This window comes from Mobula birostris, chromosome 21, assembly GCF_030028105.1.
Source record: "Mobula birostris isolate sMobBir1 chromosome 21, sMobBir1.hap1, whole genome shotgun sequence".
Lineage (NCBI taxonomy): Eukaryota > Metazoa > Chordata > Chondrichthyes > Myliobatiformes > Myliobatidae > Mobula > Mobula birostris.
In genome coordinates this window covers 38,431,644-38,443,722 of record NC_092390.1, presented here as the reverse complement: position 1 = coordinate 38,443,722, position 12,079 = coordinate 38,431,644, and the positions used below count along the sequence as shown (strand labels likewise).

Genomic DNA, 12,079 nt, shown 5'->3' with positions numbered 1-12,079 from the left:
ATAACCCAACAATTTCAGAACAGATGGCAACGAGACTGAAGCCAGAAGATTTAGAAATGTACTCACCAAATACTTTGACCCATAGCTTACTGAATAAATAAGTATACTCACTTTGCCCTGTTTTCTGTCCTTGCTGTATGAAGGTGGTTTACCTATTTATGCAAGTACTTCTCTGACAATAGATGTGTAAAAGCCTAATGTGACATTGTATGGAAATACAAGATAACACTGATACAGACATGTTTTATACATTTAACAAGGTGCTTTAGTAATGCAACAGGGTTAGTCAGTTTTTCACTGTTCGTCGTCAGCCAGGTCATGCTGTCCGTGAACTCCCTGTCGGTTGCCTCCATACGCTCCAGTATTTGTTTTTCTCAGTTTTAAGTCCTCCTGTGCGAGAGCCAAAAGCAATTCCTTTGAAGTTTTTCTAGTCTGTAACTGGATAAACGCGCACTAAATATACCGTTACCTCTTTGCTTGTTTTCTGTGTGTCCTGCGCGTGCCCAGTAGAGGAAATTCGCCCAAATAGCCGTGTTAGTGTGGGCAGAGATATTTTGAAAAGCGCTTAGTATGTACGCCTGTTGTTTTTACTCGAAACCGGTGTTTTCAAAATTATCCGGCGTAGTGTGGACATAGCCTTAGTCTTGATGAAGGGTCTCTGCCCAAAACATCAACTCTTTATTTAACCTCAAGCTGTGCTATTAATTCTAGGATGAAAATAATTTAAAGTGATTTGTACTTGTGCCATGATGATGAATATTGGTCATGAGGAATGGTGAAAAGATTTAGCCAGCTATGTGTATTCAGTGGCTGGATGATAGGCACAAATCTAATATTATATGAAACCTTCAAAAACCTGGTGGAAGTCCAGTGTGGGCCTCTTTTGATATTTGTAATTGACTTCATCTGTGGGAGGGCAATGTATCTGCTGTTGGTAACACTCCACATTCCCATGTTCATTGACAAGTATGTGTCAAAGAAATGAATGATTACACCTCTGACTTTTTTTGTAATTAAAAGGTACTTGGATTTGGGAGAGGGCCTGCCAAGCTTTTGTTTATCTCAACAGAATTAGGATTTAAATCACAGCTGGGGGCTATTTGCATAATCTTCTAGTGATTTACAATTGATTGAGCCTTCCAAACATGCTTTTAGTTCAGGAGTTTAGAATATGCAGAGTTAATCTGCTGTTATTGTTACAATCTGTCCTCATTAGTCCTAACTGACTTCTTCATTAGATCAGATTGAATAGTTTAGTAATCAAAGCACTACCAAGAAACAATTCCTAATTATCATTCTAAATGCTCTGTTTCCAAAATACACCCCACCAGTAAAACTATCAGCAAACTCACCTAATGCAGCAAATTCAGATCTTTGCATTAGGGATATTATCTAGTCTATAAAATGAACAAAGAACATGCCAAAGTATCTTTGAAAGTCAGAATGAAGTCTCTGATTGCATTTTAAATTAAATTAGCTAGATTTTTTTCTATTTAACACGATAATTACAGTGAAATATTACAAACACGATAAAAATCTGCCAATGCTAGAAATCCAAAGCAAAACACACACAAAATGCTGGTGGGACTTAGGACTTAGGGTTTTTGCCTAAAAAGTTGACCATTTATTCTTTTCCACAGATGCTGCCTGGCCTGTTGAGTTCCATCAGCTTTTTGTGAAATATTACATGGAATTCAGCACTCAGTTAATCTGGTTTATGTTGTTTCAATTCTTGGATTCATGCCAATTTGATAACTCCAAACTAAGCTATTAATTCTAGAGCCCCCAAAAAAGTATAGCAGATGCAGGAAATTTTGAATTTAAAACTAAAAATGCTTTAAAAACTCAAGTTGGGTCACAGCTGTCATGAGACAAAATACTTATTGGAGCTTTTGAACATAGAGACTGTAGGAGGAGTGGTTCAGGAGAATGCTGAAGAAATTATGAAGGGTCATTGACCTAAAGCACAAACTTTTTCCCTTACAGATGGGTGTCTGACTTGCTGGGTATTTCTACCATTTTATTTCAATAAAAACGAACAGTGTTGCATACATGGAGGCCAGTAATGTTAATGGAAAAAGGAAGTATGTAGATGCTGCCTGACCACCTGATTTTCCTCCAGCAATTTTTGTTGGTCCATTCCAGTAGCTCCAGTCTTTCTATATTTTCCATATTTTGCAGGTGGCAATTTTTAATTGTTGAAACTGGAAATCAGTGATAGGATAATATTTATTCCAAGGTCTTAATAATTTCACTTTGTAAACTGTTATATTATTCCTTGTAATTTGAAAATCATTTAACTCTTGAAATAAATTTGTGTCCTGGGATAATGCCCAACTGTTCATTTTCCTGGCACAGTAGAATTGAACAAGTAACATGCCTCCTGACTTATTGTGTGGAGCTTTTGGAATGATTAATAGAGATATTACTACAGATTTATTCAGTGTTTAAAATGGTGGCGTGGTATACATGAGTAAAAAAAAATTCTATTAAATACATGATGAAAAAGCCACTGTACTTGAAAATGCATAATTTTTATATTTTTTCTTTGGATGAAACTTATGACTTTGCACTTTTCTAAGTAGTAACATCTTTAATATTGTTCTCCTAGTCCTATTGCACTGATCCTGACCTTGTTTTGGAGTTGAAGAACCTAATTGTCGTTTACGCTGACACTTTGCAAGTAGGTATTAGCTCATTAAAATTTTTCTCTTTTGTCCTAAATTGATTTGAAATCAAAATTTTGAGAAGGGTAGAAAAAGAGAATATATTAATGGTATCCTGAGAAAAAAATTTGTAAAATCCAGAGGAATGAAAACAAAGCAAATGAGTTTTTCCCCTTGTACAATGTTCTATTAGTGTTGTAGTATTTGAGGATTACAGGAATAATCAGAAGAGAATATTACCATGAATCATGTGAAAAGATTTAACCAATTATGTATATTCACTTGCTGGGACAAGGGACACAAAATCTAATCGCATTGTGAAATCTTCACAAACCATATGCAACATAAGATGTTGCCTCTTGTTAGAATATTGGCAAGAAATGTAGTGAGTAAGAGACAAGGTGGTGGTTTTTATATTGTCCTGGAACAGGGCAGAAAGCTTGAAAGCATTTAAAATATGAAATAATACTCACATCTTGCAGCAAATCACACAAAATGTACCAAAGGATCTGCTGGTAAGTTTTCAGATGGGATATTAGTTTCCTTAGCTCTTGATACTTCCACATGTTTAATTGAGCTAAAATCCCTGTTAAAATATAGATTTTCGCTGCTTGATAGTAAATGTATTGTGTTAAATTAAACTGATCAAACCAGGAATGCAAATGTAACTGGAATATGTGAGAGAAAAGTATTCATTCTGGAAGAATTGAACATAAAACAGACACAATTTCCCATATGTGAAAGTGAATGAGCTACAAAATATGATGCTGCTTCATATCGTGTCTGTATGTATATATGTATGTGTATATAGTATATATGCTCAATCAACCATTCTGAGGGAAGAAAGCACTGGGAACAATTGTAAGTTTTCAAACACCAGAGTTTAGATTAATTGGCCACTTCCATACCTATAAGTATCTGATGAAAGTAATCCCTGAAACTTGCTAACTACCTTTCTGTAGTGAGGAATGTAATTTGATGATTTGATCAAATTGGCATGTTTTTGGCCCTTGGATATTATAACCTTCCCTGAATTTGCATGTAATAAATCTTTCCTGAACTCTCAAAGATATTTGCATTTATAAGTGAATGGAGCACTTCATTTGTGGGTGGAATTAGTTTTTAAGAATCATAACACTTTTATTTTGATTCTGACTTCTTTGTAAATGATGATCCTATACTGTATTCCTTCTCAACCCATCTTGCTGAAAAAATGTTTCTATTTAGTTGCTGCTGCTTTCTAGCAAAGTGTATCACTTTGTCTTTCTCAAAGCTTTCTTAAAGTTGTCTGCTATGTGACGACTGATTTAGCAACATTTATTCTCTTGAAGTATATTATTGTCCTCTACGACTAGCTGTAGTTTTGTGTTGTCCTGAAAATTTTGTTTCTTGTACATGGAAATTCAAGTCATCAACTTGTATCAGGAAAAGGAAGTGGTCTCATCTTTGATGCTTTGGTAGCGCTGCTGTTAATCTTTCTCTAGTTAGATAACATTCAATATGACTTTCTATCACAAAAATCGATCTCTTATCACTGCTACTACTTTCCTTTTAGTTCCATTGGCTTTGTGCTTTCTAACTAATTTATCGTATTGCACACAAACACCTTTTCTGGAAAGTTACATGTGTTGTAATTACTGACATCCCTAACTGAACCAAAGCTCACTGCTAGGTCTCTTAATTTATTTCTTTTAGTTTCTTTTTTAGTTGTATACTCAATCAGCTTAGTTAAAATAAACTTTTCTTTTTACATAAGTTCCAACAGCCAGAATCTGTACTCTAGAGAACTGAAGACAAACTTTCCCAACATTTCCACAATTTACTGGGAGCATTTATCTTGGGGTGCATTTGCTTGATATTTAAGCAATTCAGCTGAGCAAATGTTTGAATTTTGTTGAGCCATTGTTACATGGACTATCCATAGAGTTTGTTCCCAGGATTGTTAACAGAGTCTCTTTAGTTATGTTACCTACCGTATTGTGGAGCAGAGTGAAAAGCCATCAACCTTGCTTGTCTTCAGAGAAAAACAGTTGCAATCCAACTGCAAGAAAGATATCCAAAACACCAGCATATCACAAAATTAGGCAAAATATTCCAGAATTTATCTTTTGAAAAATTTGAATTTTAATCTAGTTTTTTGAATTTTATTGTGCTTTTCTGCAACTAAATTGAATTGAATCTTTCATTTTGTCTTAGATGATATACACATGTTCTTAATTTTGTTTTTTTTAGGGCTATGGATTTCCTGTGAGCAGACTTTTTGACTTGTTACTTGAAATTCGTGATCAATATAATGAAACTTTATTAAAGAAATGGGCAGTTGTGTTTAGGTTAGTTCTTTTATGAAAAATGTATTATCATATTGATGTGAAAAGATAAGTTACTAATACTGTTTGAATCTATTCAAAGTTCAAAGTAAACTGTTTTCCATCTCCATAACATAACCTTCCTTGAAGTGCACCTGTTACTTCTCAAATACTGCCACCTTTTATAATTTCTACATGTTTATGATATGTTAGAGCCTTAAAATGTATGGTAAAATCCACAGTATCTGTTGGAGTACGTTAAACTACAGGCAATATTGTACCTTATCTTTTTTTCTTGATAGTCCTGCCACACACAATCTCGAATGGTGATAGACAACTGGAGGAGACAGTCCTGAAAACATCCTCGACCTCCTTGGTAGTGTTATATAGGGCAAGGATGAGGTTAAAGCATTTGCAATAATCTTTCATCTTTGACTTCTCATGTGGTCCCCTGCCATCCTGGAAATCAGTTTCAATCAGTTCACATGATATTGGTGGAGCCGTCAGGAACAATGTAAACAGCAAAAGGTCTGCACAATTAGCCAGAATTCATCCAGAAATAAATACACCAAGCTCAGTTGTTTTAACAGGTGCAGGACTCATCAGGATTGCTGAGGACCATGCACTTCCAGATCTCATTACAGCTCAATCCAAATAACTAGAAAGGCATAATTTGAGAGGCGAGGGAAAAGTTACAGGCCTTGGCATGAAAAAGCTTAGTTGAAATTTAGAGGAATTGGGAACCAAGGTGAAGTATCTCAGACAAAGAAAAATGGTAATGCAGGTCAGTCACTTTGGTCCTAGTGCACTGCTGCAGACATTTCATGGGCAATGCCGTTGATCCATCTGTCTATTTGTTGCATCAGTAACCTTTCTGCTAGCCCCCTAAAGCCTGATCAGCAAATGATTTTGAAATTGGGTTGCTACTGAATGAAGAAGCCCATGCCTGTAAGTAGCACAACTTGAGTGAATATCTGGCATGAATGAAGTGACAGGTAACATTAGCATTTTCAGATATGAAGTATTTACCATCAAAAACTCTTAGCAATTGATACCAATTTGACCACTAGCAATGTCCTTGTGATCACCTTTGACCAGCCATTGAAATGCTGCTCACAAGATCAAATGGGAGGCTATGTATTCTCTGAATTACTTGTCTCTTGACTCTACAAAGCCTTTCTACCATTTTCAGGCATGGCAGAAGTGCAGCAGAGTATTTTTCACCTACTGGATAAGTAGAGCTTAAAAAGGACACCTAAGGTTCAACCAAGCCAAAGCACTTCACTCGACTGATGCCATCAAAATCTCCACAATCTGTACTGTGCCTGCAGAGTCACTATTTAGAAAATGCTCTGGAGTTAATTGCTGAAGCCTTTTTTGACAACACTTCTAAAATCTATGGCTACTTTGAAGGAGAGGAGTGTTGGTGTATGAGAACATTGTCTGCAATCTCTCCTCTGACAGACTTCTGACTTGGAAAGATACCACTATCTATCCCCTAGTCACTGTTTCGGATTCCTAGAACTCTGCTTTTGGTTGGGAGTACCCTTACTTAAAAAATTGCCTCAATTCCATAAGGAAGCTCTTCACTTTATTCAAATCAGTTTGAGATGATTCCCTCATCAGTGAGCCAGAATTTCCATGAATTTAAAAAAACACAATTACTGAGATAATTTAATTTCCCACCTCAAAATAATCTTTGATTTTAAGGAAAACATTTAATTATTCTATTATTCCAATCCTTCCAATTAATGTTCTGTCAGATGACTATGTATTTGCATTGTTCATGATGCTAATTCACAGGAATGTTTGATCTTTTTAACAGAGACATTTTTGAATCTGATAACTACAGTCCTATTCCTGCAGCAAATGAAGAGGAGTATAGAATGATAATCAGTCGATTTCCGTTTCATGACACTGAACTTGAAAAGGTCCGTAGCTTTGTTATGTTCTTAGTTTCTTCTTGACCACATGTTTCATTCTGATTTGTTTGTTCGGCCTATTCTTCACAGCATTGTTAAATTTGCATTTCAGATGAGATCTTGCTCAGTTCTAGAGCAGAAACCTATAAAGGTGCTTCTCATAGTATATTGCTTATGTTTAATGCTTCATAAAATTTAAGGTTCTCTTACTTAATTGAGATGGCTAATATGCAAATACCTTGCTTTCTGTTTCCCCTCGTTCCCTTTTTAAAATTGCCATATCTGGTTGATTTGGAATAAGATTCTTCTGTCACTTTTAATCAAATGCAACTGAAGGGACATAATGTATTTTAATGCAAGTACAAATGTCAAATTTATATTTTATCTAAGGGAACTAAGTGTTTAGATGGGTTTAATTGCATCAAATTTGAAGTCTGTCTCCTGATTGCATGCATTTGTTATAAAACTTGTTTTTAAAAAATAGTTTTTAATGGATATATACATACCAAATATATTCTAGTACACTTTTTAATTTTAAATTGCCTCTCCTCCCACCCCCCACCCCCCACCCCATAGCAACCTTTTCCAAAAAGGTTTCCAGTATCTCAGTCAGTCCCTGAGATCTACAGGGAGTTCAAAGAATTCATTTACGCAAGCCTTAAATTTTCTGAATCTCTTCATCGAAGGTAAGCTGGAGATAGTTCAGATTCAAAAGTTGTACTTCATTGTTGTATGGGGAAGTTAAACTAGCCTTTCCAGTTTTGTTCCAGCTGATCTATGCATTTGCTAAACATTTAATGAAAGAGACCAGGTGTGAATGTTGCCAAAGATTGATCCATCCATGCCTACATTTAGTTGATTTGGCAGTGACAGCCTACCTTGCTGCCTCTCCACATCCTGGAACATAGCAGCAAAGTTGAGATGGCTACTAGTCTGACATTCAGAATCTTTTAACAAAGGGGTAGACAATTGCAAATGTTAATTTTTCAAATAAAAGTATATTGTTTTTTCTGATTTTTTTAGTTTAAAATATTAAAGGAAAATTGTTTATTTAAAACAATTTGCCTTCCATTTGGCCCTTAATGCTTTATTGTGGGAACTCCATTGGAGGTAAGTAAAGACTAGCAACCTGCATCTGCTGCAGGATCTGAATTTTGTTCCCATAGCATCATACCTTCTCATTCTCTCAGTAAGTGCCATTTGTCACATTTCAGTCTATTATGTGAAGACAGACAATTGCAGCCCATTAGGTGGCTGAATGTCATTGGTTCTTAGCACAATCCGGTCCCAAACAGGAATTCTGCTGTTAAACCCTCAATATGTGTCAATTATACATATATTTTCTATGATTATAGATATTTTTCTTTTGCTCTATTTCTGATATAGAATCTAAATTTGATGCCAAAAATGCAGCATGAAATTTAAGTTTTTACTTTGAACTTATTTCTCTTGACACACACTAAAGATATAATGAATAGTTTCATTTTGTATTTGTTGGCAATTATCATTCTTTTGTTTTTCATTGTGTTATTTCACTGAAGTCTTTCCTCTTCTCTTCCATGCCTTTTGGTGTTGCTTGGTCCTGGTGGCTGAACAATAATTATGAAAATCACCTTTATAACAAAAAGTAATTATAACAAATGAATTCTGAATGCAAATTATTTGTCCATGTATTTTGTCAATTGCAATTTAGACTTTACCCAGATGTATGCAACTGGATGCCTCAACATTGAGTCCTCTCCATGATTATTAATAATTGCGAATAATTGCTGAATTATGACAACAAAGATATCTGGAATTAATATTCTGTAAAAAAAAAACATAAGTACTGGGCAAATTAGGAACAATTCTAAAATATCTTTTCCTGAAATGATGCAAATATGAGTTTAATACAATTACAACCAGCTGCTCTTGATAAATCAATCACTTTATTGCCAGTATGTGAAACGTGCCAGAATTGATCGTGGTTTTGTGTCAGATATAAAATACAGAACCAGTGTTCCCGTTTCCTTTACAGCTGCACAGGCCAACCATTGCTTTGAGCAAGAGATTTTTACATGTCCTGAAAACTGCACAGCACTTTCATAAAACATTATATAAAAGAAAATTCCAGCTGTGTGGCAACAAGGACTATATGCATGGAAGTTCTTCAGTTACTGTGTGGCCGCCTACCTGTGCAGTTTAGAGGAAGTAGTGTACAGGACAATACCATAACAGGCAACACAAGCAAACACAAGTTTACAAGATAATAGTGCAAACAACCATAAACAATCAACAATTAGTGCAAATGTCAATAATTAAACTTAAGTGTGAACATATTAACAGACTAAATGATTATCAACAGAACAAGGAGAGCAGGAAGGGCATTTAAGGAATGTTATTCAGGAACAGTTAGGGTATTACATCCAAGTGAGTTTTTTGAGAAGCTGGATAGCTATAGGAAAGAAGCTTCGAAGATGATGTGTGGTTCTTGTGGTAATGGACTTGCAGTATCTCCCTGATGGCAACTTGGTGAATAGGTAATCACGAGGAAATCTGCAGATGCTGGAAATTCAAGCAACACATAGAAAAAATGCTGGTGAACGCAGCTGCTGAACGCAGCAGGCCCAGGCAGCATTTCTTGTGAGTGTTGGTGAATAGTTGACTGCTAGGTTGGGTGGAGTCAGCAGTAATTCTTTCAGCTCTTTTCTTCGCGCTGGCAATGTTACAGGTCTTTTATCAAGGGCCAATGATCTTCTGTGCTGAGTGGATCACTCATTGCATCCTGGACTTGGAGAGGGAGGAGGCAGCAGGAAACCAAACTTCGTAAGAGGGTGGTTACAATGGTATCAATGATGGCTGAGTAAAATTTCATTTGCATACGCCCTGAGATGCTAAGTTTCCTAAACTGGCATATGAAGAACAATCTCTGTTGGGCTTTCCTAGTAGTGAGCATAACATGCTTGTCTCACTTCAGGGGTAGTCCCCAGGAATTTGAATGGCTCGACCATAGACACAGTCTGACCATTAATTTGGGGAGGGGGTTGTCAGTGAAAGTCACTCCTCATTTCCACTTCTTGATAGTATTAAGCTCAAAGTTGCTATGAGCACACCATTCTGCAAGATGGTCTACTGTGGCGACACACTTTCTGGCACACATGAACTGGCTCACAACAGCGCGCGCAGGCAGAGGGCCAGCCCCAAAAAGGGTGCCAGGCCATCTTCACCAGCAGGGGGAAAATCCCGTGCGCAGAAAGGGTCTGGGAATATGCATCCCCCACAGCAGTCCCGCCCCAGGGAGGGCGGGAACGGGAAGGCTTTAAAGCAGGCCGCGAAGTTTGAATAAATCTCTTTCATCGCAACTCTAACTCACCGACTCCGTGTGGTTATTCTAGCACTGTGTGTAGCACACCGCTACAATTGGTGACCCCGACGGCCCAAACGATATTTGGACCAGAGATGACCAACGCTGCATCTGTTCACGCAATTTCGTTAAAACTGCCAAGCTTCTGGACGCTGCGACCCCAATTATGGTTCAAACAAGCAGAAGCACAATTCCACATTTGGCAGATAACCTCGGAGTCCACTCGCTACTACTACGTGCTGAGCTCACTCGACCAAGAGACTGCTGCACAAGTTGAGTTTATACAGTTGCCCCCGGAGGACGGCAAATACACAGCATTCAAAGCCCTGCTCATAAGGACTTTCGGACTCTCACGGCGCGAACGAGCACGCCGCTTAATGCACCTGGATGGTTTGGGAGACAGGCCGCTGTCAGCATTAATGAACGAGATGCTGGCCCTGGCTGAAGGACACAAACCCTGCCTCATGTTTGAGCAGGCGTTCCTAGAGCAACTGCCTGAGGACATATGCCTGCTGCTGTCCGACGCAGATTTCAGCAACCCCTGGGAGGTGGCGGCCCGAGCAGATGTGCTGTAGAATGTCAGGAAAGAGAGAGGGGCGCCCGTCGCACAGATCACCAAGCCGCGAGCCCAACGAACAATGGTTTTTCTACCACCAGCGGTGGGGCACAGAGGCCCGCCGCTGCAGATCACCCTGCAAATTCCCGGGAAACGCCAGGGCTAGCCACCGCTGATGGCTACGGCGGCTGGCCATTAGGACAGCCTCCTGTACGTCTGGGACAAGCAGTCGGGATGCCGCTTTTTGCTCGACACCGGAGCGGAGATGAGCGTCTTACCTCCAATGAGTTACAACACCCGCAACAGAGAACTGGGACCCACCCTGAGGGCCGCAAATGGCAGCACAATACGAACCTATGGCACCCGCATGGTGCGGCTACAGTTCAGCTCCAGCCGGTTCACGTGGGACTTCACACTGGCCGCCGTGGTCCAACCACTCCTGGGGGCGGATTTTCTACGAGCCCACAGCCTGCTGGTCGACCTGCAAGGGAAGCGATTAGTCCATGCCAAGACTTTTCAAACGTTCTGCCTGGGTGAAGCACAGTTGCCAGCCCCACACCTGGACTCCATCACGCTGTCCGATGACGAATTCACCAGGGTCCTGGCGGATTTCCCATCACTACTGATACCGCAGTTCACGGCAGCCATGCCCAGACATGGAGTACAGAACCACACCCCGACCCAGGGACCACCCCTCCACGCCCGTGCTCGAAGGCTTCCCCTGGACAAGCTCCGACTGGCGAAGGAGGAGTTCAAGAAGATGGAGGAATTGGGGATCATACGACGGTCCGACAGCCCATGGGCCTTTCCCCTTCACATGGTGCCCAAGGCAACAGGGGGCTGGAGACCATGCGGTGACTACTGCAGACTGAACGAGGCTACAACGCCAGACCGCTACCCTGTGCCGCACATTCAAGACTTCGCAGCAAACTTACACGGCGCAAGGATCTTTTCAAAGGTAGACCTCGTCCGGGGATACCATCAAATCCCTGTACATCTGGACGACATCCCCAAAACAGCACATCACCCCGTTCGGACTTTTCGAATTCCTCTGAATGCCGTTTGGTCTAAAGAATGCCGCACAGACTTTCCAGTGGCTAATGGACGCAGTGGGACGCGACCTGGACATTGCATTCATCTATTTGGACGACATCCTCATAGCCAGCAGTAGTCGGCAGGAGCATCTGTCCCACCTCCGCCAGCTCTACTCCCACCTGAGCGTATTCGGCCTTACAATCAACCCAGCCAAATGCCAGTTCGGACTCGATACCATCGACTTCCTGGGC

The 12,079-nt window shown here is 39.5% G+C and overlaps 1 protein-coding gene across 3 annotated transcripts in view; it reads left to right on the top strand.

Annotated features, from left to right (window-relative positions):
* LOC140185739 (exocyst complex component 6-like) overlaps nucleotides 1-12,079 on the top strand; it is a 183,521-nt gene that overhangs the window by 70,358 nt on the left and 101,084 nt on the right. For all 3 annotated transcript variants that reach the window (XM_072239333.1, XM_072239334.1, XM_072239335.1), the window contains exons 12-15: nucleotides 2,612-2,683; nucleotides 4,899-4,996; nucleotides 6,798-6,903; nucleotides 7,471-7,580. In XM_072239333.1, the coding sequence (XP_072095434.1) occupies nucleotides 2,612-2,683; nucleotides 4,899-4,996; nucleotides 6,798-6,903; nucleotides 7,471-7,580 (386 nt within the window). The remainder of the gene's footprint in view (nucleotides 1-2,611; nucleotides 2,684-4,898; nucleotides 4,997-6,797; nucleotides 6,904-7,470; nucleotides 7,581-12,079) is intronic.